At 61.1% G+C, this 27,480-nt stretch overlaps 2 protein-coding genes across 11 annotated transcripts; both read left to right on the forward strand.

Moving 5' to 3' along the window:
• The first annotated feature begins 1,532 nt into the window (after positions 1 to 1,532).
• Positions 1,533 to 21,476, forward strand: ALDH3B1 (aldehyde dehydrogenase 3 family member B1). Of its 6 annotated transcripts, none has more exons than XM_069565575.1 (10): positions 1,533 to 1,694; positions 7,174 to 7,336; positions 11,160 to 11,270; positions 11,372 to 11,492; positions 11,792 to 11,877; positions 12,316 to 12,397; positions 14,569 to 14,955; positions 15,655 to 15,821; positions 18,731 to 18,830; positions 20,781 to 21,476. In XM_069565575.1, the coding sequence occupies exons 1-10, from the start codon at positions 1,543 to 1,545 to the stop codon at positions 20,969 to 20,971; spliced, it is 1,560 nt and encodes a 519-aa protein (XP_069421676.1). In that variant the 5' UTR covers positions 1,533 to 1,542; the 3' UTR covers positions 20,972 to 21,476. The 6 variants fall into 6 exon arrangements, with proteins under 6 accessions (XP_069421676.1, XP_069421674.1, XP_069421677.1 ...); XM_069565576.1 differs by lacking the exon at positions 1,533 to 1,694 and adding an exon at positions 2,642 to 2,823; XM_069565577.1 differs by lacking the exon at positions 1,533 to 1,694 and adding an exon at positions 6,868 to 6,985.
• Positions 21,477 to 22,956: 1,480 nt separating this feature from the next.
• NDUFS8 (NADH:ubiquinone oxidoreductase core subunit S8) lies at positions 22,957 to 27,274 on the forward strand. Of its 5 annotated transcripts, none has more exons than XM_069565580.1 (8): positions 23,237 to 23,310; positions 23,967 to 24,098; positions 24,233 to 24,296; positions 24,385 to 24,435; positions 25,000 to 25,089; positions 25,185 to 25,357; positions 26,879 to 27,007; positions 27,092 to 27,274. In XM_069565580.1, the coding sequence occupies exons 2-8, from the start codon at positions 24,093 to 24,095 to the stop codon at positions 27,221 to 27,223; spliced, it is 645 nt and encodes a 214-aa protein (XP_069421681.1). In that variant the 5' UTR covers positions 23,237 to 23,310; positions 23,967 to 24,092; the 3' UTR covers positions 27,224 to 27,274. The 5 variants fall into 5 exon arrangements, with proteins under 5 accessions (XP_069421684.1, XP_069421681.1, XP_069421682.1 ...); XM_069565581.1 differs by having other exon boundaries at positions 23,301 to 23,562; XM_069565582.1 differs by having other exon boundaries at positions 23,307 to 23,739.
• Positions 27,275 to 27,480: the final 206 nt, after the last annotated feature.

A 27,480-nucleotide genomic window follows, 5' to 3' on the forward strand; every position in this document is an offset into this window, starting at 1 on the left:
CTAAAGACCCTGCCCAGCACCTGCCACAGCAAGTGTCCAGGATAAACGCTGCTTTAGACTGAGACCTGGAGGCTCCTGGGAGTGGGGTAACCCCCACCTGGCTCCTAGGCAACACAGCAGGGCCCCCTGGAGACGCCGAGGGCTGAGCACTCAGACCTGGCTGCGTTAGAATCCCCGCTTGCCCCTCTGTGCGGCCCTGGCCTGGCCACTGGCCCTCTCTGAGTCTGTTGTCTCATCTGTGAAGTTCAGACCACGCGTCTGAGAATTACACGAGAGTTTGTGTCATGTGTCAGTGAAGCTTTGCTAGGTGAGCACACAAATGAGTGCCGACTGTATACTGGGCACTGCACCCCAGTGGCCTGTGACTGCCCCGCAGGGTCACACTGGCCTCCATGGAGGTGGCTGCCGGGGCGGAGACAGGTCCTGCCTTCAAAGCTGGGGGCAGGAAGGAAGGTGGGGGCAGGGCCCCGGGGACAAGGCCTGGGGTGGCCACTGCCTTAGGAGTGTGGGGAAAGTGGCAGAAAATCCTTCCTACCTACCGAGCACCTACTGTATACTGGCGGCTTTCCAGACGTGCTTGGATTTCACCCTCACAGCAGCCCTGTGAAGCAGAGAGCATCGACCCCATTTTAGGGGGAGGAAACAGAGGCCTGGAGAGGGGTCAGGACTTGCTTAAGGTCTCCTGGGGAGCAGGCCAGGTGGTCAGATGCTCGGATCTGAGGCGCTGTGAGCCAGGCTCAGCGGGTGAGGGACAGAATGAATGAACGTGATGCCTTAGTCCATGACCTGCTCACCTTCCCCCATCTCTCTGCCCAGAGAGGGAGCCCAAAGGCAACAATCACAAGGGTCTTTTCATCCAGATCTGCAATCTGAAACCCAGAGGAGCTGCAGAGGGGCAGGGCCCGGCTGGTCAGATGTGCCCCCCACTGCCAGCCGCTGACCCCTGTGCTCCCCCAACACCCGCTCCACAGGCTGACCCGGGTCCTCGGGAGACCCTGCCACCACCCAACTGGCTCCAACAGCGGCTCCTAGCGGTACCTTGGCAACATCCCCCCATTTATCCCAAGCTCTCTTGGACAAGGGTGTCACCCCAGGTCCCTCTGAGCCCCTGGAGCTTTAAGGATCAACAAGAGGCATCCAACCCAGAGAGGGGAGGGGGTTGCCCCCTGTTCCTCCCCAGGGGGCGGTGCCCCTTAAGGCTCAGGGAGCTTCACTCCCAGGCCAGGTTAGGACCCTTGTGCCAGGAGGACAGTCCTCTCTGGGGACTTCCCAGGCTGAACTTGTGACAAGTTCAGGGGTAACCCCTGCAGGAGGGATCCCCAGTCAGGGAGGGGCCCCTCAGGATCCTACAATACCCCTGCCACCCACCAGTGTCTCCCCAGGTGGGCCCCTGATTTGCTGTGTGGCCTTAGATCAGTGACTGCCCCTCTCTGGGCCTGGTTGCAGGCTGACCGGTGCCAGGCTCAGCTCCAGCCCTGCCCCGCCTGCCGCTGGCTCTGCCTCTGCCTGGCTCAGCTCCAGGCAGCAGGGCAGGGCTGTCACATGCCCAGCCACGTGACAGGCAGCGGCCGGGGGCTCCATCCCACGCAGAGGACGGGGGCCCCAGCAGCCCCTTACCCTGTCCCAGTGGCTGAAGCCTCTAGGGGGCTACCAGATCCTGCAGGAGGGTCTGGAGGCCTCTCCTGCCCTCCCAGGTAGGCAGGGGCTGCGGGGAGGGCGGGGGCTGTGAGGAGCATCTCCCGGGGGCCCGGGTGGCCCAGAGGCCCTGGGCCATGACCCGGGCAAGACCCAGGGCACCAAGGTGGAGGGGCAGCAGCGGGCCCAGGGTGACAGGCCTGGGGCGAAGGCACGGAGGATACGCCTGTCCCCACACCTGTAACCTAATCAGCCGCCTGTCTGACACCAGCACCTGCGGGGGGATCTTCCCCCTTTGTGCTGGCTCTGACAGGTGTGCGGGCGTGGGGGCTGGGGTGACGCAGAGGAGCGGGCACACGGGAACCTCCACGGCCACACTTGTCACGACGGCGGCCCACCTGGAGGGCAGAGGGCGGTGCTCTTTCCCGAGAGGTTAGGAGGGGGTGGCTGGAGATGGCCCGGCCTGGTGCAGAACGACAGCCTTCTCCTGTGGTTCCCAGCCTGCCACCGGGCCCTGCCGGGTCAGATCCTCCCCCCGGGCCTCTGTCTCCTCCTTGTAAAATGCCATGTTGCAAGGGTGACAGGCGCCATGAGTAGGGTGCTGGGGGAGGTGGTGCTGATGGACACAGACACGCAGCTGTCAGGACGAAGCCTGTGGCCCTTCTGAGCCCTGAGGTTGGGTTTCCAGACTCCAGCTGTCTTTGGATCTGAACTCTTCACTTTGCAGATGGGAAACTGAGGCTCAGAGGGGCGGGGGTGGGGGGCTTGCGGGAAGCAGGCTTTCCCCGCCGCTCCAGGCCGCAGCCCCCATCCACACCGGAATTCCTCTGCCTGGACTCTCCTCCTCCAGCCAGGCCTGGGACCCTTCCCACCAAGGCCTCGGGATGGACCCTCAGCTCAGAGCTCCCTCGAGGCCTGCTGTGTGACGCTGGCCTGGAGTTGGCCTTCTCTGGGCCCTGGCCCTCTTTCGTGGTCCAGGGAAGGACCTAGAGGCCCCCCCCCACACGGAGGGAAGTGCTGATGAAATCTCAGCCTGCAGCCTCCGGCTAGCCCGGAGTCAGTCAGGCACGAGGCCAGGGTGGCCCCGCCCCAGGGGCCGGCCCAGCCCTGGACATTTCATAACGGCAGGGCAGGCAGCTGGGCAGAGCGCGGCTGACCAGGAAGACGGGCAGCTGGGCAGGGCCTCAGGTATGGTACTCCGTGGCGGCTGGGGATGCAGCGACCAGTGGTCAGGGCCGGGGCCTGCTGGAGGGCTGGTGCAGGGCCTCTGGGCTGCTGTCGAGACTCTGGCTGCTCTGGGTCAGGGCAGGCCTGACCCCTCACGGTCGCAGGCAGAAGCTAGCTTTGTCTTCTCAGAGCTGCTACGCCTACCTGGGGAGAAAGAAGGAGGAGGAAGGGACTTCCCTTCACCCCAACCTCAGAGATGAAAGAGAGAAGCCGAGGGTCCCTGAGGCCAGCCAGCACCCATACTGAGTCTGAGCTGGGCTGGGGTTACTGAGGGAGCCAGGGGCCCCAGCTCTGGACCAGCTTGCCCCAGGAAGGAATACACCCCTGTCCCTGGGGTGAAGCGGGTGCGGCATCAAGCATCCATCTGACAACACGTTTCCTGGGCATCGGCCACGCGTACCCGCTGCTGGGGCGGGGTTCACCGTGAGTGGTTCTGAGCGATCACATTCTTGGGAATGGACCCAGCCAACGTCCAGGAAGAAAGGTCAGCCGGGGCCCTCCCTCCCGGCCTCGCAGAGAAGCTGTTATCAGATGGACCTCAGGGAGTCCAGCCGCCGGCACAGCCTCTCCATTCGGCGGGGCTGGGTCTGGCTTGGCCCACGGCCAAGGGTTGGTCCCCAGCTCCCCATGGCCCCCACGGAAGGGAGGGGGCTGCTGCCCAGAGTGCAGGAGACCTTGGGAAAATCCAAGTTAGGGCTACACGGCCCCAGGGGTGAGGCCAGATTAGAGACTCTAGAGAATTGGGGCCTGTGGGACTTTCGAGGCAGGCCTGTGACCTCCACCTGACAGTCAAGGGGCTTCCCAGGCCCTCAGACCACCAAGGTCACCTCTGTTGCTCTTGCCAGCTCAGCTTCCCTGCCCCAAGGGGTCCCAAGTTGATGTCCTTGCCTCCCGGGTTTCCACGCTGGGCCAAGGTTTCCTTGGGTTCCCACCCCAGGATCTCCCCTCAGCCCTCTCAGCACAGCCGTCCTTTGCAGTCTTATCTGAATAACAATCATCAGGAACCATCCTCATGAGCACTCACGGTGCTCAGCCCAGCACCAACCACTTCCCAGCACCACAGGATAGACACAGGCATCGTGCCCATTTCACAGATGGGAAAAGCAAGCCACAGGGAGGCCAAGCCACCTGCCCAAGGCCCGAGCTGAAAACCTAGGATTTGGACCCAGGTCCTTGGGCCCCTGACATGGCATACTGGGAGCATGCTTTTAGAGGGACTGTGGTGTAAATGGGGAAACCGAGGCAAAAAAGCACAAGAGGGTGGACAGGGGTGGCGGCTGGGAGGTAGCTCATCGTCAGGACCAGGCAGGGCGCAGGGGCGGGGCCTGGGCAGCAGCGGCTTCCCGATGCTGCTTTGGAGGCGGCAGACCTGAGTGCCCACCCTGCCTGTCAGTGTCTCGACGCCACGGGCCCCGGGCCTCAGCTTCCTTCAGGGACACCATCCGAACACCACGCTGTACCCATGGCTGGCGCCCCCGCTGCCGACACAGTACCTGCAGCGTCAGCGCCTGGTCATCATTCTTTCTAGTGCATCCCCAGGCCCCTGGCCTTGAGGGAAGGTCCCGGGACCCCCGGGAAACAAGCCGTCCCTTGTCACATCAAATGACTTAACAGCTCCCAGGCAGGTGAGCTCAGGGCCCCCAGACCTCCGAGTGCAGGAACCTGTGCACGTGTGTTCACAGCAGCTGCTCGGCTCCCTTGTGAGGTCACAGGCCCAGGGTCCCCTCAGGCCCCAGGCCCCACAGGTAGCCTTGGCTCACCTGCTCACATAGGTTGAGTCAAGCTCCCTGGTCCCCAGCAGGCCCCCCCAGGGGGGGACTCGGTCCTGACCAAATTGCAGGGGGCACTATTGTGTGAGTTTGCCTCAATGTCGCCTGGAGAGGCTGCTGGAATGTTCCAACCAGACCTCCTTCCCCGCAGAGCTCCCCGCCCCTCACTGCACTGGGAGATGCTCCCTTCAAGCGAGATGCCTCTCATTTTTGTGGGTTCTGCGGAGACTCAGGAAAGGAACCCTGCGGAGGAGGGAGGGGGGGCAGGTGTGGTTTGCACTCAGCATCCATCAGCAGGAATCTAAAGGTGAGAGGGGGCGGGGGGAGGGAACAGGGATAAATATTTGTCGAGCACTTGGTAACGATAACCACAGCTGACCATTAACTATGCGGGCAACGGCCACTGCTTCCCGGGGTGATATGTCATTTAATCCTCCAGAATTTAGCAAGTGTTACTGGTGGTGGTGGTTTAGTCGCTCAGTTGTGTCCAGCTCTTTGTGACTCCACGGACTGTAGCCCGCCAGGCTCCTCTGTCCATGGCATTTCCCAGACGAGAATACTGGAGTGGGTTGCCGTTTCCCTCTCCAGAGCAAGTGCTATCGGCATCCCTATTTTACAGATGTGGAAACTGAGGCAGTGAGAAGACAAGTGACTTGCCCAAGGTCACACAGCCAGAAGAGGCTGGGTCAGGGTTTGAGGCCCGGGGGGTCCTCAAGGCTCTGGGCTCCTGGGCCTCTGGCCAGTATGCCCTCTTCCCAGGAGAAGGGTCGGAGTGGAGGGTGAGCCTGGGACTGAGAGCGGCCCTGACAATGTCCCTGCTCTGGGGCACCGTCACCCTCTCTGGGGGACATGGAGCCCGCCCTGTGCCCAGACCACTGCCTACTTTCTCCTGACTGCAGCAGGAGGCCTGTGGGCTCAGTCTGGCCTCCATCACGCGTGGGGACAGCTCAGGGCTCCCGTCGGGCTCTCGGCAGGGTGTCCATCGGGCCAGGCCATCCTGTCGGCTGGAGCAGCTTGGCCTTGGCGGTCATGGAGCCCTCCAGAAAGCTTAGGGCTGCAGCAGCAGTGGCCACTTAACAGTAGCTGGCACCCCTGGGGGCACTGATGCCACGCCCTGGGCCCTGAACTGGCCGCCAGGGTCTCATCCTTGATAAAAAACAACCACCCTGTCAGCTGGTAGGTGGAAGGGAGACCTTAACAGATGGGGAGCACAAAGACCCAAATGATGAGCTAAGAAGGCAGAGTGGGGCCCTGCCTCCCAGTCTAGTGGGAGAGGAGAGGGATGGGGGGGTGGGGATAGAGAATTGGGCAGAGAAAACCAGTACTTACCACGAAGTACAACACTGTGTGGGGCCTCCCTGGTGGCTCAGGTGGTGGAGAATCTGCCCACAACGCAGGAGACCTGGGTTTGATCCTGGGGTGGGGAAGATCCCCTGGAGAAGGAAATGGCCACCCACTCCAGTGTTCTTGCCTGCAACAGTCCATGGACAGAGGAGTCTGGTGGGCTACAGTCCATGGGAATCACAAAGAGTTGGACACGACTGAGCAACTCACACACACACAATATGGTGGGGAGCACGGTTGCGGGAGTAATCACGGTGGGCTGCCTGAAGGAGGCATCAGCCAAGCAGAGACCTGAGGGAAGGGAGTCAGAAGGGAAGGAGGAAAGGGTCCCCATGGGTCCTTGGCACCAGGCCGAGGGCCGAGTGCGTCAGAGCGCTCCTCTCGTGAGCTTCAGGTAAACAGGCGGGGGCCCTGGGGAATGCCAGGGCCCCTACCCAGCCTGCCGGCCCAGGCTGATGCCAGCACGCGGGCCGGGCTACCCCTCACCGCTTGCCACCCCCACTCCCTGTTCCTCCTGCACCATGGCTGCAGAGTGGGGGTGGGCCACAGCACCTGTGGGAGGCGAGCTCTTCCTTCCGCATCTTGCTGTGGAGCTGGGCCACAGGGAGAGGGGTCCTGTCACCCGGCCTCTGAGCCACCGCCCACCAGCCCAGCCTCCCTGGGCAGGGCCCCCCGCCTGGGGACCGGGGGTGGCAGCGCATTCTGCATTGGGAATGTCCCAACAAGGTGGCTGCAGTGGCTGTTGGTGGCCACACTTCCCCCGGTTGCTCCACTCAGGCTTGCTGGGCTCAGGGCTGCCATCTCTGGGAGGGGTGCAGAGCAGGGCGGGGGCTGTGGCTTAGGGCTCGTTTCCCTGCAGCAGGAAGACCCGTGGTCCCCTGGCCGCCTGCTCGCCCTTAGGGGTTGTGGAGTAGCTGTCACCCAGCCCAGGCCTGGGCCCGTGACTGCCCTGGGGTCCAGGGCCCTCCTGCCCACTGGCCGAGGGGCGTGATCTGTAGTTCTGTCAGTGGGTGTGTAAGGGTGTCCTGTGTGTACATGTGTGTGGTGTGTGTGCGTGTAGGTGGGGCAGCCCGGGTCCCTGGGATTACGTGTGAGTCCCCGAGGGAGTGTCCGTGGGCCCACCTGGGTGCGGGCAGGGGCCAGGGAGGGGGCCACGGAGATGAGGGCACCCCGACCCATGCTGCCCCCTGCCTGGCAGGATGGACCCCTTCGTAGACACCCTGCAGCGGCTGCGGGAGGCCTTCGTCTCGGGGCGCACACGGCCGGCTGAGTTCCGGGCCGCCCAGCTGAAGGGCCTGAGCCGCTTTCTGCAAGAGAACAAGCAGCTTCTGCAGGAGGCGCTGGCTCAGGACCTGCACAAGGTGGGTGGGGGGCGGGGTGGGGGGAGGAGGGCAGGGGTGAGGGGAGGGGGGTTGCAGGGAAGGGGGCAGGGGTGGGGAGGAGGGAGACAGCTGCATCCTCCACAAAGGGGAACTAAAAGCCATCACGCCCACCTCCTTTCCTGCTCCAGAACCCACTCTTCTGCATTCATCTGGTGGCTCATTTCTACCTCCACTCCACTGCTATTTGGGGCTTCCCAGGTGGTGCTAGTGGAAAAGAACCCACCTACCAATGCAGGAGACATAAGAGACACAGGTTTGATCCCTGGGTCGGGAAGACCCCCTGGAGGAGGGTACGGCAACCCACTCCCGTGTATTCTTGCCTGAAGAATTCCACAGACAGAGAAGTCTGGTGGGCTACAGTTCGTGGGATTACAAAGAGTTGGACTGCGACTTAGCATGCACATACACACGCACGCACACGAACAGCTTTTGGGATTTTAGTCTCCCGACAGGGAATTGAACCCATGCCCTCGGCAGTGAAAGCGCCAAGTCCTAACCACTGGACCGCCAGGAAATTCCCCCACTCCACTGCTATTTATTGAACACTTACTATGTGCCAGGTCCTGTTCTAGGCTCTGGGGATACAACAAATAAAACCAAGTCCAGGGAGCTGGCCTCCCAGGGAGAGACACAATTAGACAGTAAATAAACACAAAGCATGTTGGGTGGCGATGAATACCGTGGAGAGACACTCCCAGTGTGAAGGGGGTGAGGGCGGGCCAGGGCCAGGGTGCTGTTTCGTATGTGGGGGTCAGGGGAGGTTTCCTGGAGATGGTGATGTGTGAAGGGGGAGGGAGAAGAGTCCCAGGGACAAGGGGGGAAATGGCAGAGGGCCCAACATGCGCAAAGGCCCTGAGGTAGGAGGTGCTTTGTGTGTTTTGTGCTGTAGGAGCGGCAAGGAGGCTGGCGTAGCTGGAGGGGAGGGCAAGAGGTGGAGACACAAGGGGTGAGGTCCGGAGAGGAGGGTCGCACCCCTAAGGCCGCGTGTGTTGTGGGGACACAGGCTTCACCAGGTACTGTGGGTATCATGGCCTCTGTCCAAATCCTGGACTGCTGGGGCTCAGTCCCTGCTGTTCTCAGCAGTAGCCTTGACAGGACCCCAAGAAATATCCTTCCTTGTAGTCAGCCTCCCACCCTCTCAGCCAGTAGGGCCCACCCATGTGGCTGCCGCTGCCCCAAGACAGCTGTCCCTGGGGTTTTTCTTTGGACAAAACATCCCTGTGCTTGCCACAAAGCCAGACTCACCCCTGGACATTGGTGCCCCCCTGCCCTTCACCACCAATAGCCTTCCAAGGCTGTGACTGTTTGCCAGCTGGTCAGGTGCTATTCTGAGACTTCACACCAGGACAGGCCCAAGGTGCATGTGGGCCGCTGTCCCCCGGGGCTGCAGTCCCACATTGGCTCATGCTGAGCACCGAGCTCTTCTTTAACCCTCCTGAGCCCACGAGCAGAACCCTCCAGGGAACCCTGGAGTCATCCCTTACTGCCCTCCAGCCATCTTTGCCATTCTGCTGGGCCTGCTGGCTCCACCCAGTTTGTGGGAGAGATGTCAGCCCTGGCAGACCTGGGGGTGCCTCTGCAGCCTCCTTGGGACCCACCTGATTTGCAGACACCCAGCCGGGTGTCCACCCTGGCTCCAGAGCAGGCCTGAACTCGGAGACTATGGGGTTTCATGGCATCTGAGGTCATGGATCAGGGCACCCTCATTCCATAGGGACAACAAAAGCTGGGCACAAGGACTTATCCTCAGAATGTGGCCTCCTGGTGATGCCTAGCCCCTTTCTTTGTGTCCTCAAACCTTCTATTTATCACCATGCTCCGGGACTACAGCCGGGCTCCCTCATCAGCTTTTTCTGGAATCATCTGTTGTCCCATTTATGAAACCATGGTGCCAGAGCATCCTCTCCTTGGCTCTCTGACATCCAAGGGACCTGGCTCTGCCTCCCTGTGTGGAGTGTCCCTCACTGGACCTGATCCAGGACAGAGGGGACTCCCATCCCCTGCCCTGGCTTATTTGACTCCCTAGGAGCTGGCACCCCCACAGAGCCTCTGCCCTGCACCTGCTGGCCTGGCCTGTCCGCCTCTGTGACACCTGACCCGATGGTCTATCTGGTCCCTCTTCTCCCTGCAGCTCAGATTTCACCTCCTGCCTCCAACCCTCAAGGCTTCCAGAGCCAGGGCTCCATGAAGGGAGCAGCAGCCCAGGAAATCCAATCTGTCCCTCCTTCTGGTCTCGGCCAGCCCTGTTCCCACCCTCCCAACAGGCAGCATCTGCCCTGTCTGCCCTGCACGAATCCTCCCACTTAACCTCCAGCAGCCCTTCCAGGTACAGGTGGTTACAACCCAGTCACCCTCAGAGGTGACTGAGAGAGGGCATGTTCTTGCCTGAGGGCACACAGCCCCTGCTGAAAACAGCCTACTCTTCCATGGCATTCAATGGGGTCCAGATCATCCCTTGAAAAGAGTGAAAATGTTAGTCGCTCAGTCGTGTCCATCTATTTGCAACCCCATGGACTGTAGCCCACCAGGTTCCTCTCTTCATGGGATTCTCTAGGCAAGAGTACTGGAGTGGGTTGCCATGCCCTCCTCTAGGGGATCTTCCCAACCCAGGGATTGAACCCAGGTCTCCTGCATTGCAGGCAGACTCTTTACCATCCGAGCCACCAAAGAAGCCCCTTAAACAGGCCCAAACCTCACGCAGGTCACAGGAGATCTCACTGGGCCTGTAAACACAGACACAGTTGAAGGCGTGCCTGAAGCCGGCCAGTGGACAGGGCTTCCTCCTCCAGGGTCCCTTCCCGCTCAAGGCTCAGCTCTGGCACCCCTGGGCCCATCACCCTCAGCTCTGGCAGGAAGGCACTCTCACTGTAACAGCGGAGTCTCAGGCATGAGGACAGCCTGGCTCTGGAGTCCCGAGAGATGGGCCTCCCAGTTGCCTGCAGCCCACAAGCTGGGTCCCTCCCTCATGAGGGTGGGGCAGGCACACCAGCTGGCAGAGATCAGGACAGTGTCCCTATTGACTTTTGCCTCTTTCTGACTCCTGCCCTTGAAATCTGCCCTTGGCCCCTGGGCTATGGGGACTGATGGCAATTATCCAGAGACACCTGTCCTCAGTGTCTGCTGCAGACTGACATCCACAAAAGCAGGCCACAGGGGCCACACGGACAGTCCTGTTCAAACTTCAGGTAGATCCTGTCCCTGCTGTGCTCAACAGTCCTCACCCCAGTGGCTAGGCCTCATCACCTCACCCACCCTCCTGCTTGCTAACCAGGAAGAGAGCAAAGCCTGCACTGCCTCAGGGTCTTTGCACGTGCCACACCCTCAGCTTGGAATATCCTGCCTCCAGGTATCCATCGGCGCCCTTCCTTTCTTTCTTCACTGCTCAAATGTCATGCCGCCCCAGAGGATGGTACTGACCACCTTGTGTGAAATAGAGCAAAGAGACACACACACCCTGAAACCCTGTCTCATCCTTCTATTGCGCCTGTCACATCCTAATGGAGGAGTCAGTATTCTCATCATCCCATGCACTGTGCGCCCCCCACGCCCACCACAACGTCAGCTCCGTGGGGCAGGTCTTCTGTCTTCTCCATCACCGCTACATCCCCAGCACGGGAATGGGACCCACACACTGCAAGCATTCAGTGAACGCGGAGCGAATAAATGAATGAGTGGACGAGTCATTAAGACAGGCTTTGCCCTTCCCAGGGCTCTGGCCCTCTCCAGGGCTCCGGCCACCTGCGGATCCTGGGTCCCTGACCCCAGTCCTGACCGTGCCCTTTCCCCCCCACCCACCCTGTAGTCAGCCTTTGAGGCAGAGCTGTCTGAAATCAGCATCAGCCAGAACGAGATTAACTTGGCCCTTAGGAACCTGAGGGCCTGGATGAAGGATGAGAAAGTGTCCAAGAACCTGGTGAGTGACGCTGGGGTCAGGAGACCTCTCTGGGTGGAGGGTGGCTGAGGGGCTGGGGTCTCAGCCCCTCACCGTTCTCCACCATGCTGGCCCCGGCCCAGGCCACGCAGCTGGACTCGGCCTTCATCCGGAAGGAGCCCTTCGGCCTGGTGCTCATCCTGTCTCCCTGGAACTACCCTCTGAACCTGAGCCTGGGGCCCCTGGTGGGCGCCCTCGCAGCAGGTGAGAGGGACCCTCTGCCTTCCCGCCCCCTGCCCATCCCCTCCCAGCCTCATGGCTTCACAGCCACCCCCAAAGCCAAGGAGAAGTTGTGGGGGCTGGCACCAGGTGGCTAAGATGGCCTGGTTTCCATGTGTGAGGATTTGGGGCTGGGACCGCACCTCTCCTAGCCGAGCTGTTCTCTTCACCTGGAGAGGGAGTGAGGTGGGCTCCTGCCCTGCAGGTGTGTGAGGACGAATGGAGATGGGGCGTGGCTACACACGGCCCCGCCCTCTCCCCGCCCCACCCCGCCCTCCCCACAGGGAACTGCGTGGTGCTGAAACCCTCCGAGATCAGCAAGAGCACTGAGAAGGTCCTGGCCGAGGTGCTGCCCCGATACCTGGACCAGGTGAGCCGGGCCCGGTGCAGACCGGGCAACCACACTGGGGCCGAGCAGGGCCAGGCCGGCCCCCTGGGCCCGGGGCGGACCTGAGTTCCGACCTCCTCTGGGTTGTGTGGCCTTGGCCAGGTCACCGGCTTCTCTGTTCCCCTCTGCGTGAAACAGAGGGTGGGGCCTGTCCCCAGGGGCTCCCTGCCTGTCTCTGGTCACCCTGGTCTCAGTCCCCACCCCAACTCTGCCAGGCCCCAACCTCACACGTGCTGGGCTGGCACTGCCCTGCCCAGTGCCCCTGGGGGGCTCCCCGCTCCCCACCCAGCCCGCCTGGAGCCCTGGCACCACTGGGTCAGGCCAGGCAAGGGGGGAGCGGCCCCAGGCAGGCAGGCAGCCCCCTGGGCTCTCAGGCTGGGACCCCAGAGGGAGCCTGCGTTTGTCCATCCCTCCTTGCAGAGCTGCTTTGCCGTGGTGCTGGGCGGGCCCCAGGAGACGGGGCGACTGCTGGAGCACAAGTTCGACTACATCTTCTTCACAGGTGAGGGGCCAGCTGCGGGGGCAGGTCGGGGGAGTGCCCAGGATGGGAGGGGCGAGAGGCCTGAGGCCAGCCCCACACTCCGGGCCTTGTCCCCAGCTGCTGGAGAGAGGCTCAGAGGACAGAGGTAGACAGCTGGCCAGGAAGGACACGGGGGTGAGCGCTGAGGGGTGCCCTCGGCTCCAGGACAAGCAGCCTGGAGGGAGAATGGCCCTGGACCCCTGGGGACCCTTGGGGAGCTGGACCCCGTCTCAGGGAACAGGCCTCCCCACCAATCACAGTTTCACATGTCACAGCATCTGCCCTTGCTGAGTGAGCTTCGGCTGTGCCAGGCACTCCCTCACCACCCCACAGCCCTTCTGGAAGGCTGGACAGACGAGGGTCTGGAGACTTGGGTGACAAAGAGATGCAGTGCCCACCTCACTAGCCAGGGTTGGGGCAGGCTGGATTTTGCCCCCAGAGGTCACCTGCCATCACCCTGGCATGTGCCCATGGGGCCCAGACACCACCTAGCTTCAGGTGACCAAGACAAAGTTTCCAGAAGAGAAGAAAGGGTGGAGGAGGCAGACAGCCATGTCAGCGGGCCAGGCCCTGGAGGAAAGAGGCCAGACCTGCCTCCCCCATGGCACACCTCGTCCCTGGCCGGGGAGGCTGTCTCGGCCTCTCTCCTCCCCAGACCCTGCCGCAAGCCCAGGACAAGACCTGCCAGCCGCCACTATAACAGACAGGGAAGGAGATGGTGGGGGGCGGGGTGGGGGAGAGCAGAGGCAGGGTTCTCAGCTGTTCCTCCAGATTCCTGGGGCGAGGGGGAATACTAGAAGGAAGCAGCTGGGGGGGCCCACCACCCACCACCCACCCTCCACTCACCCTCCACCGCCACACCCCGAAGCTCAATGGGCTTTGAGCCCTGGCCCCTCAGGACCGAGGGTGCAAAGGCAAGGCAGGCAGACCCCAGAGGCCAGTGTCCAGGTCAGGCCCCCGAGGCAGTCTGTGCAGGGGCCAATGAACTATCAGAAGGCACTCTGCCACATCTCCTGACTTGCCCAGGCCTCAGTTTCCTTATCAGTGGGACAGGGGCCATCCCCAAGTCACAGGCCTGTCTTAAGGATAAATGGATGAATGAAAGCCTTTGTCACAGCATGTGGCCTGGGCAGCATGCACTCACTCGCTCACTTGCTCACTCAGTGAACATTTACTAGAGTGCAGACCGTGCCCGGCACAGCCAGGCCTTGGGATGAAGCACGGCTAGGAAGGCAAGGTCTCCCGCGTTGTCATGGAGCCCATTCCAAGCTGATCAGGGCAGAGGTGGGAAGGCACGTGGCAGGGTTGGTTAGGATGGCCTCATAGTCAGGGAGGTGTCTGACAAAGACAGGAGGCCCTGAGGGAGGAGCTGTGGTCAGGGGAGAGCACCCGGTGGGTGAGGGGGCCTGGATAGAGGGGACCAAGGACAGGGAAGCAGGAGGAAGTGAGACCAGAGAGGTGACTGGGCTTCGGGCTCCCTCAGGCCGTGGTGGCTGGGGAGAAGGACCAGGGTCATCACAACACAAACGGCAGCATGGGACCCTGGGTCAGGCATGGGCAGGAGGGTCTCAAGGCCTGGGGGGCATCAGGAGTGGTTGGGGTGGCTGAGCAGAGGAGAGGACTGTGAGACCAGGGAGACCAACACAGAGAAGAGGCAGGGACCTGGCGGGGAGGGTGCCAGGGCTGCCGCGTCAGGTCAGAGAGAGGGGAGACCCAGATATTGACCAGCTGGAGTGGGATGCTGACCTTGGGCCACAGGGGTCATTTTCAGAGGCCAGTGGAGAGAAGGTAGGCTGCAGAGGGGAGGGTTAGGAAGAGTCCCTGCAGGTCCCAGCTTGGGGTCAGCAGCCGGGGGACATTGTAGTGTGTGTGTGTGGGTGTTCCTGGATGTCTAAGCGGGCAAGTCAGGTGAGGGAGCCGGGACCTTCCACTGTGTGGGGCTGGTCAGGGTGGGGGTAGGGGGAAGATGATGGGAAGAAGGTCCCAGTGTAGCAGCAACTGACAAGGAAAGGCCAGGTGAGACCCCATTCAAAGGCCTCTCCAGGGAAGTGCAGGACAGGGAGTGAACCCCCTTGAGAGTGCCCAGCCCTGGGCTGGGGCTGCTCCACCTGGTAAAGTGATGGAGAGCCACCCTGGTTTCCTTCCTTGCCCAGGGAACCCTCAAGTTGGCAAGATCATCATGACTGCCGCCGCCAAGCACCTGACGCCCATCACGCTGGAGCTGGGAGGCAAGAACCCCTGCTACATAGACGACAACTGCGACCCCCAGACCGTGGCCAACCGGGTGGCCTTCTTCCGCTGTTTCAACGCCGGCCAGACCTGCGTGGCCCCCGACTATGTTCTGTGCAGCCCCGAGATGCAGGCACGGCTGGTGCCCGCCCTGCAGAGCGCCATCACCCGTTTCTATGGCGACGACCCCCAGAGCTCCCCAAACCTGGGCCGCATCATCAGCCAGAAGCATTTCCAGCGGCTCCGGGCCTTGCTGAGCTTCGGCCGCGTGGTCATCGGCGGCCAGAGTGACGAAAGCGATCTCTATATCGGTGAGCCCCGCCCTCCCTGCCATTGTGCCCCACCCCCCATCCACACCCCAGCGAAGGCCCCTCCACGCTGGGGGCCACAGCTGGACCCCGAGTCTGGGCTCTGAGGCTCCCCCTACCCCACCGCTACAGCCCAGCCTGGTGCCATGACTTCGTGATACCGGTGTTTCCTGGTGCTGGGGTCTGAACCCGCGACCCCACGACTCCACACTCTGGCCCAAGTTCTCCAAGCTCAGACCCCAGAGTTCTAGGCTCAGCTTCCCAACTTCAGTCCCAGGATCCACTGCTCCACGGGCCACACGACCCCTAGTGCTACGCGCCCACGATTCTGGTTCTCAGCTCCCAAAGCCCGTCCTGAGCGTCTGCTCTGCTGTGAACAAAGAACCCTGGTCTCCTTGGCTGAACGACTAGAAGGGTCTAACAGGCTGGGACCTGGGGCCTCAGACTCTGGGGTCTAAGATCGGATCACCCTCTGACTGTGAGACCAAGGCTGAGTGATTCTCTGGGCCCCACGAGCCCGGTCAGGCTGGGGAGCCCCTCGTGGTCACTTCCCAGGGGCTGCGGGGAGAGTACGATCCCTGGGACATCCGGGTCCCTGGGCCCTGACAGCCCGCGGGCCCGCCCACCAGAGGCCCACTCGCCTTAGGCCCCGCCCACCAGAGGGCCCCGCCCCTGGGCTGAGCCGGCCCCTGTCTCTGGCAGCCCCCACGGTGCTGGTGGACGTGCAGGAGACAGATCCGGTGATGCAGGAGGAGATCTTCGGGCCCATCCTGCCCATCGTGAACGTGAGGAGCCTGGGCCAGGCCATCGACTTCATCAACCGTCGGGAGAAGCCCCTGGCCCTGTACGCCTTCTCCAACAACAGCCAGGTGGGGCTGGACGCAGGCAGGGGCAGGTGGCAGCAGTAGAGACTGGAGTGGGGTCAGCAGAGGGCGATGGCTCCAGGACCAGAGTGGACCAATGGGCCTGGCAGGAGGGCAGGGGGTCCTGGTCCCTCGGGGGCACTGACAGGTGGCGTGCTGGGCTCTCTCTCCTTTCTCCTGGGGGCAGCAGGGCCTCCCTGCTGCCTTTCAATCTAAGCCACGTTCTCATGGGCCTTTAGTAGGCAGCTCCCCAGGGTCTCCTCTAGGGTCCAGCATCCCCTCTACGTCAGCCCTGGCCTCTCTTGTTCTGCATCATCTCGGCCTTCGGTGCTTGGCTCGTGGAAGGCACACACAACATGGGATGAAATGACTGAAGGGGGATGAATGACCAGAACATGCAGACCCAAGAGTGAGCCCTGGTCCCCTGCCCCTCCCTGGGGGCCCTTTGGGAGGCTCACATGCGTGTGGCCAGCAATCTTCAGCTCAGGACACACGTCCCCCACCCCCAACACTCCTGAGATCCCTCATAGACTGGGCGATGCTTCCCCCCGACCCCTATCCCCTTCACTGGAGTGCCATGCAGCATGCAGTCTTAGTTCCCAGTCAGGGCTCAAACTCATGCCCCCTGCAGTGGAAGCGCGGAGTCCTAACCACTGCCCTCCAGGGGATTCCCCTGGACAATGATTTTTTTAAATTTTACTTTTTATTTCTATTTATTTAGGCTGTGTCAGGTCTTAGTTGTGGCATGCGAACTCGTAGTTGCCCCAGGCCTGTGGGATCTAGTTCTCTAATCAAGGATGGAGGACGGACCTCCTGCACTGGGAGCATGGAGTCTTCCCCTCTGGACCACCAGGGAAGTCCTGGCAAGGCTTTTTAAAAATAAACTTTTAATTTTTAGATTTAAAGAAAAGTTGCAGAGAGTCCAGGGAAGGCCCATATACTCCAGTTTCTCCCCTTACGTTGGTTGAAAGTAAGAAACTGACATTGGCACATTGCTGTCAACCACACTCCAGACTTTAGACAGATTTTGCCAGTTTTTCTTTCCACCCCAGGATCCAGGCCAGGGTCCCGAGCTGCATTTAGTTGCCATGGCTCCTCTGGTCCCCTTGTGGCCATCTCTCAGCTTACGGGGTGCTGGCCATCTGTCCTGCAGAATGCCCCCATCTCAGTGGTCAGCTGTTTCTCTCATGAAAGAAGCCCACAGGGCCAAGGGCCCATCCTTTGCTCATCTTCAGGGGACCATGGGATCCATGCATCACTGGTGAGGTTAACCTTCATCCCTGGCCAAGGTTAGGTCTGGCACAGGTCTCCACCAAGGACTATTTTTCCCTTTCCTTATTCTGTTCTGTGAGAGCAAGTCACTAAGTCTAGCCTACCTTCAATGGGGTGAGAGTAAGCTCTACCTGCTGGAGGGGAACACCTGCATATCCTACCTGGAATCTTGGCTTGGTTCTTTATAGCAGTGCCTTTTTTCTTTTTGGCCGCACCATGTGGCACATGCGATCTTATTTTTCTGACCAGGAACTGAACCTGCGCTTCCTGCAGTGGAAGCACGGAGTCTTAACCACTGGCCCGCCAGGGAAGCCTGGCTCTTTTTATCAGCACGGACTCCAGTCCATCTGCTTTATTTTCCGGGTTACAACCCAATACCACCTGATTTGTTTCCTTGTTCAACCTGTCCCCAATACCACCTGATTTTCGTTCGACCTGTCCGGCCTTTGGGCACTGGGAGCTGCTCTGTCCCAGACACCTGCCCATCCTTTGGTTTTCCCACCACTTCCTTCCTTTCTGGGTCTACAAGCTGCCTGGCCCTAGAATCAGCTGTTCCAAGGAGCCCTTGTTTATCTGCATAATGTTAACTTTAGAAAATGCTACACAGGAACTTCCCTGGGTGTCCAGTAGTTAAGGTTCTGTTAAACCTGCTCCCAATGCAGGGGGCAGAGGTTCACTCCCTGGTGGGGGAACCAAGATTACACATGCTGCACAGAGCAGTCAAAAAAGAAAGTGCTACACAGGTGTTTAGAAGCAGGGAGGGGGCTCCTCTGGCCAGTCGGCTTTCAAGTTTTTCCGACTGCCCGGTGCTATTCCAGGACACGTGGTGACACAAACCCTCATGCCACCCCACGTGCCCTGCCCTGGGTCCACTGAGCACTGGTGGTCCCAGCTCCGCCTTCTGCTGTCCTTACTGCTGGTCTCAACGGGATTTTCTGACCCTGAGGATGGGGGTCCACTCTGCGGGAGGCCCTGGTCAAGCTGTGACCTGAGGGTCACACGTTGTAACTCACTACAGCCAAGGTTTTGTGCAACAACTCTTCAGTGTCTGCTCATCTTGGTGATGGACAGGGAAGCTTGGTGTGCTGCAGTCCATGGGGCTGCAGAGTCGGACACAGCTAAGCAACTGAACTGAATCTTTCTTTATTGTCCATAAACCGAAGAAGGGCCTTCATTAAGTCAAGCAGGGGTCAAGTTCATGTTTCCAAAGTACAAATCTCAGTGTCCTCCCGGTGGCGCAGTCCGCAGGCCTCCCACAGCTTCCCTGCCCCTCGGCCTCCCCACCTGGCCTTCACTCTGCATGGGTGGGGGTCCCTCCTACTCACTTCTGCCCTCCTGGACACCCAGTAGGCACCTCACATCCCTCCTGGGGCATCTCCCTGATCGCCTGCCCCTCCACGTCCCCAGGAGGAGGCTGGGTTTCCCGCCTCCCGTGCCAGCCTGAGTCTGTGTCCGCGGGCGCCTGCGTGGACCACACTCAAGGGAGGCTCAAGACACACGTCTCCAGTGCTGATGTGGGGGTGGCAGGCTACTCTTCAGCTGACATGGTGGCTTCAGACCCTGCCATGGGCCCCGGGACCCTGAGGGGGCCAGGTAGAGCCCCCGCAGCTCTCTTACCAGCCTCACCGCTTCTTCCCCCCCAGGTGGTCAAGCGGGTCCTGGCCCAGACCAGCAGCGGGGGCTTCTGTGGGAACGACGGCTTCATGCACTTGACCTTGGCCAGCCTGCCTTTCGGAGGAGTGGGTAGGTGCTGTCTCTCACCTCGCCCCGCTCCCCTCCACAGAGCCTGGAGTGGAACCTTCCATGCCGGTCCTGGCACTTCCGTCCGCAGGCAGACCCGCAGACACAGCTTATGTTGTTTTCAGCGTCACTGTGAAGTCCGTCCACGGTGCTTGCTGCCGCTTTTCTCCCCGACCGGCCTGGCGTCGCATGCAGGGCGGCCCGGGTGTGCTCTCTACGCCACATGCGGCTACTCGCGGCTCCTTGAAGCCCTCCCGCGGCTGCTTGGGTCCATGATGGAGATGGGGGGCTGCTGTCAGCTCCCCCCTCCACCAGGCCCTAGCAGCCCCCAGGCCGGCTGCAAGGTCCTGGCCTCTGAGGCTGGCCCCAGCAAGCCGACGGCTGTGTGATGTGGGGCCACCATGGCCCCTCTCTGAGCGACCTCCTCCTCCGGGGATGAGAGGGCCCACACTGGGCACCGGAGTAAATGACCAGCACGGCCTGGCGGGCTGCCCTGGTCATCCCAGGCCCTCCCAGGGCTGGGCACGGGCTGTCCCCCTTCTGGAAGCCTGGCCCCCAGCCCGCCTGGCTCCCTACCTCCAGTCCCAGTTGCTCCTCCTCAGGGAAGTGAGTGGGTCTGTCAGTGGGGGAACCTGGTCCTCTTACTCCCCTGACGAAGCCCCCCATAGCTCCCAGCCCCTGACAGAGCCACAGGACCCCGACTTGGCTTCCGGAGGCCAGCCCTACCTGGCCTGGCCGTGGAATCCTGCTCCAGCCTCCTCTCCCGTTTCCCTAGCTGCTGCCCCAGCCACACGGAGCTTGACCTGAGTCCCAGCACATCCAGGTCACCCACTTCCAATGCTCTCTTGAGTCGTCCCTCAGTCTGGGGCCTTCCTGCCCCCACATGCCCACTTTATCTGGTCAATGCCATATCCCTCAGGCCTCACCCACTCCAGGAAACCCTCTCAGACGGCCCCTGCTTCCACCAGGCTGCATCCCCTGGACTTCCTACTGCCTGGTCCTTGACTGTCTCTCTACCTAGACACTGTGGACTCAACATAGCACTCGCTGTATCTATGGGGCTGAACACTTGTCCCTGCAACTCTAGAAGGTGATGCCACTGTCCCCCCATGTCACGAGGAGACCGAGGCAAAGTCACTTGCCAGTTCAAAGCTGGGATTCAAACCTAGGGAGTCACCCCAGAATCCACTGGGGGGTTGCTTTCTTTACTTTCCATCTTGCCTCCCTCTTTTTTTTAACTGAAGTGTATTTGATTTACAATAATGTGTTGGTTTCAGCAATTCAGTTTTATACACACACACACACAGGACTTCCCTGTAGCTCAAATGATAAAGAATCTGCCTGTGATGCAGGAAACTAGGGTTCAATCCCTGGGTCAGGAAGATCCTCTGGAGAAGGGAATGGCAATCCACTCCAGTATTCTTGTCTGGAGAATTCCATGAACAGAGAAGCCTGGTGGGCTACAGTTCGTGGGGTCTCAAAGAGTAGTAGTAGTCAAAGAGTAGTCAAACATGACTAAGCAACTAACATACACACACACACACACACGTTTTCAGATTCTTTTCCATTATAGGTTATTACAGGATATTGCATATAGTTCCCTGTGCTTTACAGTAGGTCCTTGTTGTCTAGTTTCTATGGTGAGCACTGTTAACCCCAAACCCCCAATCCTTCCGTCCCCCAACCCCTGGAACCCACTCACCCACTGTCACCCATCTTGCCCCAGACCTGGTGTCCTCAACATTTATTTGACTGGGTGCTGGTGCCAGGGTGGGGCTAAGCCCTTTACCCATAGCATCTCATGATTAGCCCACTTTACATGTGGGGAAACCAAGGCTCGGGGGTGAACGGCCCACTCAGGTCATACCCTGTGACCGGCAGAGCCCAGGTGTGTCTGACACCCCTTGGCTGGCCCCTGGAGGCCTGACTGGCATGCCCCTCGTCCCTCTGCAGGCAGCAGCGGGATGGGCAACTACCACGGCAAGTTCTCCTTCGACACCTTCTCCCACCACCGCGCCTGCCTGCTGCGCCCCCCAGGGCTGGAGAAGATCTACGCCATCCGCTACCCGCCCCACACTCCACGCAACCTGAGGGTGCTGCTGATGGCCCTGGAGACCCGCAGCTGCAGCTGCACCCTGCTGTGAGCCCAGCCCAGGCTCGGGGGCACTGAGCGTCCCTCCCAGCCCACGCCTGTGAGTCCTCCCCTGCCGTGGCCACCTGAAGCTGGGGGAGACAGGACCTGGGATCCACGACGCAGGGGCAAAAGACCTGCCAAGGCCACAGTTCAGACCAGTGCTTGCCCTCCTCCCACCCAAGGCTTCTCTTTTCAGGCCCTCAGCTGCCCCACAACCAGGATGGGCCAAGGTGTGGGCACGTGGGAAACTGTAACCTGCTCTCTGGCTCCCAGGCTGGCCACCTATGTTCCAGGGGAGTCGGGCAGCTGTGGGCACTCGGGACCCCTCTTTCTGTGGAGGGGTGCAGAAGGGGCCCTGGCATCTGATCCATGCCCTGCTGTGGACCTGCTGTGACCTGGGTCGTCCCTGCCCTCTCTGAGCTTGTCCCCCTCTCTGGTGTACAGAGGAGGTGACGAACAATATCTCCTGAGATCACTGTGAGGATTAAATTTTGGAACATAATTGCTGACTCTAAGCTCCAGCGTCCTGTCTCCTCATTCAGGCAGGGGAAGGCTGCCTCCCTTGTCTCTCCCCCCACCTCTCCCTCCAGGCAAGATTGATGAGATGCCCGCAGTAGATTCTCCTTCCCTTCAGCTCGAGCCCTGAGGAGCTCTGAACACGCTCCTGTCCCCCAAGTGGTTGGCCCTGGGCACCCTCTCCTCTCCATGTCCCACCCTGGGCTCATCCTCTTCCTTGTCCTGCTCATCTTCCTGGACCTCAGTGCTCTGGAGCGCTCCCCACCCATTTAGCTGCCAAAATCCCAGGCCTCCAGCTGGACACTCCCTTTTACCGCCCAAGTCCCATCTTTGAGCAATTCCTGATGATTCGATGATGCCACGGGCCTCCCCAATCCACACACTGAAGGCTGTGCCCAGGGCCATCCATCACCTACCCTCTTCCCCCAGGTCCAGCCCTTCTCAGTGCACCCATGAATATTCCCAAAGCCCACTGGACCATGCCAGCCCTCAGCCTGAACCCCTTCATTGGCTCCCTTTGGCCCACAAGTCTGGACGGGAAACCTTCCTTGGGAGGGCTCTGCCACAGCCCTGCGCAAGCCCCCGTGTCCCCATCCTTGTCCTCTTCTGATGCCCTTGATGTGTCCCCCTCTAGAAACCTCCGCACACGAGCTGGGCGCGCCCTCTGGCCCTTCTTGTTCTGCCCGGCTCCTCCGTGCTCTCTGCTTAGATGTCAGCTCTTCCAGGAAGACCTCCTTGTCCACCTTCCACTCCCCACCTCCCCCACTCCCCCACCTCCCCCCGACCCCCCGACCCCAAGACACCTGCGGCCTTCAAGGGTCTTCTCAGTGTCTGCAGCCTCCCAGTTCCCTCTGCCACACAACTCACCGGGAGGAAACGTGGGTTTGTTTGGTGGCTGTTTGGGTTATGGGGCTCCCGAGTCATATACATCCAGGAGCGGTTGAGGAGCGGTTGAGGCAGGCGGCCGCACTGCGCAGCTCTCAAGGATTGGATCAAGTTCCTGCACAAGCCCGGGTCTCAGTTTTCCCATTCGTAAATCGTTCCTCCACACAGGGTTGCGGTGAGGATTAAGTGAAGCTGCCTAGGTGGAGGTTTGGCATAGGGCAAGCACAGCTATGATGGTAAAGCGTCTGCCTGCAGTGCGGGAGACCCAGGTTCGATCGCTGGGTTGGGAAGATCCCATGGAGAAGGGAATGGCAACCCACTCCAGTATTCTTGCCTGGAGAATACCATGGACGGAGGAGCCTGGAGAGCTCCAAAGTGAAAGCGAAAGTCGATCAGTCGTGTTCGACTCTTTGTGACCCCATGGACTATGTCCATGGAATTCTCCAGGCCAGAATACTAGAGTGGGTAGCCTTTTCCTCCAGAAGATCTTCCCAACCCAGGGATCGAACCCAGGTCTCCCGCATTGCAGGCGGATTCTTTACTAGCTGAGCCACAAGGGAAGTCCAAAAGCCTACCAAAGCCCAGCTATGGTGCGGAATCACCGTTATCGCCCATACCCTGCTGGGGCGCAGCGTGTCTCCCTCTACCCGGAGGGCCCGGTTGGATGTGAGCTGCATCCTAAAACCACGCCTCGGATGTCCCGCCCCTAAGCGTTCGGGAGTCCCGGCTCCTTCGCCCTTCCAGCGCCTGCTCTTTCTTAGCCAATCGGGAAGAATAATTTTTTTATCCCGCCTCCCTCGGCTGCACCACCAGCCAATCAGACCACGCCATGGAGAGTCAGCGCGGAAATGGCGAAGCCAGCCGGCCCAATGGCAGCGTCCCGGGAGGCAGGCTCCGCCTCTCGGCGGACGGGCCGCGCTGCACCGGACAGAGCGGCCGCACTTCAAGGTGGGTGATGCGGACCCAGCGCTTAAGGCCGCGTCTAGGCAGCGCGGCGTCGGGGGGCGCGGGTGCGGCCCCCATGGGCCCTGCCGGCTCCGCGCCCATGTTTCACCTCAGCCTGCTCAGCACGCGCGGCCGCCGTGTTCTTGGGCGTGCAGCCGGGGCGGGGGTGACCGAGACGCTGGCGGCCTCCAGGGCGCATGCGCCGCCGGCTCCGTGGGGGTCAGAGGTCGGGAGGAAAGTCAAGGAAGGAACCGGGTTAGGCACCTAGCCCTGAAGTCAGCGGTCGAAAGAAATGGGCCCGCCAGAGGTCGCAGGTCACGGGAAGGGCACTTTGCGGCTCTGGCCAAATGCCAGGCTCTGGGCTAAATACGTGGCCTCTTCGAGCCTCCCTCCATCCCCGTGACCCCCTTATCACAGATGAGAAAACCCAAGGTCATTCGGCAGGCAGGGAGGCAGTTCCAGAAGGACCTTGATGCGGGGGGCGGGGGAGAGGAATTTGATCTTGAGGGTTATTTAAGGCTTTAAGGGGTTCCAGCAGGGGAAGGCTGGGGGGTGTAAAGGGCGGGGTTTGGCCTGGGTTCACATCAGGAACGCCCCCTCAGTGTGCGACTTTGGGCAAGTCACTTAACATGACTGAGCGTCTTATCTGTGACCCCTAGCACTGTGCCTGGCACGGCGAGCTCTCAATAAGTGCTGGTGGCGGTTGGCAGTATTACCTGGGTCAGTTTGGAGGCTGAGAGGGGCAGCTCCTGGGCACAGGAAGGCCATCTGTGCCTTTGACAGGAATGAGGGTGAGCAGGGGACAAGATGCCACAGTGCCTCTGGGGTCAAGGGTCAGGGCACCTGCCGTGCTAGAGTTTCATGTGGGGAGGATCATACCTGTCTGGGACCCACCTGTGCCTGCCTCTCTTTTCACACCCCACAGATGCGCTGCCTGACCATGCCCGTGTTGCTTCGGGCCCTGGCCCAGGCCCAGGCCGCACGTGCAGGTAGGACCAAGGGCACCTTTCCTGGGTGCGGGGGCCCAGCCTCCTGGCACGAGGTCACATCTGCATGGCGTAACCCTTCTCCTTGCAGGGCATGCCAGTGGCCGAGGCCTCCACAGCAGCGCAGTGGCAGCCACCTACAGTGAGTCCCGGGGTGCCTCGAGCCTCAGGCTTGGTGATCATGGTCCTGCCAGGGGCAGGGGAGAAGGCCTGGGTTCTCCTCCTGGCTTTGCTGGGGGCTCCCCCTCTTGGAGCCTCAGTTTCCCCTCTGTAAAATGAAGCGGGTGATCAAGATGATTCATGGGGGTGGGGTCTGTTATTGCAGGGCATGTGGCGGGGTGGTCCTTCCCTGTGGCTATACATATGATCTCAGACCCTCCCTACGTGGGACAAGGAGGGGGCTGCCAGGTGTGAACCCTGGGAGTCTGTACCTCCTCCTCAGGACGTGAGCACCCAAGTCCCACCTGCATCCCCTCCAGGCCTGGATGGCCTCACAGGCGCAGGGAGAAGCAGGCCAGGACTGCCCGTGGCCGGAGGCCAGCCTCAAGGGTTGCTTACTGAGGCAAGGGGCATTTGGTAAATGAACAAGCCCCCCAGGGACCCAGCTCTTACGTCTAGGAGGCCAGGCCTCATCTCCTGAGCTGGAGTCCTTGAAGAGGGCCTGTGCGTGGCCCCTGCCATGGCTCTCTGCCTGCCTCCACTGCAGAGTATGTGAACCTGCGGGAGCCCTCGATGGACATGAAGTCGGTGACCGACCGGGCAGCACAGACCCTGCTGTGGACCGAGCTCATCCGAGGTGGGCCCGGGGGACAGGAGGCTCGAGGCGGGCTTGGGGGGATAAAGATGTGTGAGGGAGGAGGGGCCCCCCCACCGTGCCTGTGCCGCCCCCAGGCCTGGGCATGACCCTGAGCTACCTGTTCCGCGAGCCCGCCACCATCAACTACCCCTTTGAGAAGGGCCCACTGAGCCCGCGCTTCCGCGGGGAGCACGCACTGCGCCGTTACCCGTCCGGGGAGGAGCGCTGCATCGCCTGCAAGCTCTGTGAGGCCATCTGCCCAGCCCAGGTACGCCCTGACCCTGGATGACTGCCACCCTGACCCCGGCCACTGGGAGGGGGAGGCCGCAGTCTGCTGCAGAGAGAGAAGTGGGCAGCCCTGGGTCCCATTTCTCAACTCCCTGCTGGGTGTGTGTCCCCAGGGAAGTCCCCTCCCACTCTGAGCCACTTGTCCCGTGATAGGAACCATGAGGCCTTGTTGCCGGAGCTGACTCAGAGGTGGTGAGTCAACGGAGGGAAGCTTCCAGTCCTGAGCAGACTATGAGATACACTTGTGGCCTGTCCTAGGGGGTCTGGTCGTGAGTGTGAGAGCCAGGCCGGAGCCATGAGGCTGCACTTGAAGGTCTCCACTTTGACATGGGCGGCAGCAGTGTCAGGAGCCCTGCCTACACATGTGCCCTTCAGAGGGCCGGACCCGGGGACACTCAGACCACAGCCGGGCACTCGCTGCCCTTGGCTGCAGCTCCTTTGAGCCCCTGGCATTTGGTTCTGTCGGAGGGTCCTGCATGGACTACTGAGAGTCACGGCCTGTGGGTGCAGAAACAGACAAAGCGGGGGCGCTCGGGTGGTGCATGTGCCCGGCAGATGCCCGGCAGGCACAGGGGTCCTGACTGTCCACACAGCGTCCCCCTCCCAGCGGTTGCTCTAGCCATGTCTCTGTGACTCAGGACGGCTCTCGTCCGAGTCCTGGCTCGGCTCCTGCACCAATCCCAGGTTCTGCAGCCCATGGGCTGTGGCCTTGTGGTCCCCAGTCTCTGTAGCATGTAGGAGCCCCCTCCCCCCGCCACCAAGAAATACCAGTGGCATCCAGGCAGTGAGTGCTGACCATAGACCAGTGCCAAGCTCACAACCTCTCTCTGCAACAGCTCTAGGTGGTCAGGGTTATTATCCCCATTTTTATAGAGGAGGAAACTGAGGCACAAAGAGAGAGGCTACTAGCCAAAGGTCCCACTGTGAGCGGTGGGCCTTACGCTCCTGGGGACATCTCAGGGCCATGGCCACATCCCTTTGAAGGTCCTCGCCTCTGGGAAAGCCCTGGGCCACCCCTTCCTTCAGCCAGTGACAGGCTGCCCCCAGGAACTGAGAGTTAAGGACTTGTGTTTGAGTCTGTTTACTCGGTGGCTTTGGGAAGGCACTCCACCTTTCTGAGCTTCAGTTTTTTCATCCATTAAATGGAGATAACTAGGTGTAGTTGGGAGGGTTGTTCAACATATAGTCAGCAGAAAGTGGGCATTATTTACACGGTGAGACCCCCCGGGGCTGCAGGTGCCCTGGTGTGCCAGGCAGGCAGCAGCCCTCTCCTCGTGGCAGGAGGTGCTGGCAGATAGCAGATGAGAGTGTCAGCTCGGGCAGGCATGCAGAGGCCGGCGTCATGGCTGTGCCAGGTGGCCTCTTAGGAGGGGAGTCAGGAAAGGCCCATGAGGAAGGAGAGTGGAAGACAGAGGGGCCTCTCTGTAGGCCCATGCGGGGCTGGATCCTGTGCCAGGGGCCATGTGGCTGGCAGGTGACAGTCCCCTGTGCCACCGCCTAGGCCATCACCATCGAGGCTGAGCCGCGGGCCGATGGCAGCCGCCGGACCACGCGCTACGACATCGACATGACCAAGTGCATCTACTGCGGCTTCTGCCAGGAGGCCTGCCCCGTGGACGCCATCGTGGAGGTGGGCGGGGCCCCGCGGCGGGGGAGGAGGGGCTGGAGCTCCTGGGAGGGGCCTGACACAACTGTGCCTGCTCTGCGGCCGCAGGGCCCCAACTTCGAGTTCTCCACGGAGACGCACGAGGAGCTGCTGTACAACAAGGAGAAGCTGCTCAACAACGGGGACAAGTGGGAGGCTGAGATCGCTGCCAACATCCAGGCTGACTACCTTTACCGATGACCGGCCGGCCCGCGGCCTCTCCTGCCCAATAAAAAGCTCTGACCTCCCCCACCACCTCTGTCATGCGTCTGCTGTCTGAGCCGGGACCATCCGCAGCCTGTGGATTCTTCCGGTGGATCAGATTCTTGGACCGAGTTGCCTCACCTGTGCGACCCGCTGGGCCCGGCCCACAGCAGCCTGTGGCCCACACGTCTTCCCAGGCATATTCCGCAAAGGCTTAGCTGAAGGTCGGCTCAGGCCACTGTTTGCATAATCCT

The sequence above is a fragment of the Ovis canadensis genome, chromosome 21, assembly GCF_042477335.2.
Source record: "Ovis canadensis isolate MfBH-ARS-UI-01 breed Bighorn chromosome 21, ARS-UI_OviCan_v2, whole genome shotgun sequence".
In the NCBI taxonomy this organism is placed as follows: Eukaryota; Metazoa; Chordata; class Mammalia; order Artiodactyla; family Bovidae; genus Ovis; species Ovis canadensis.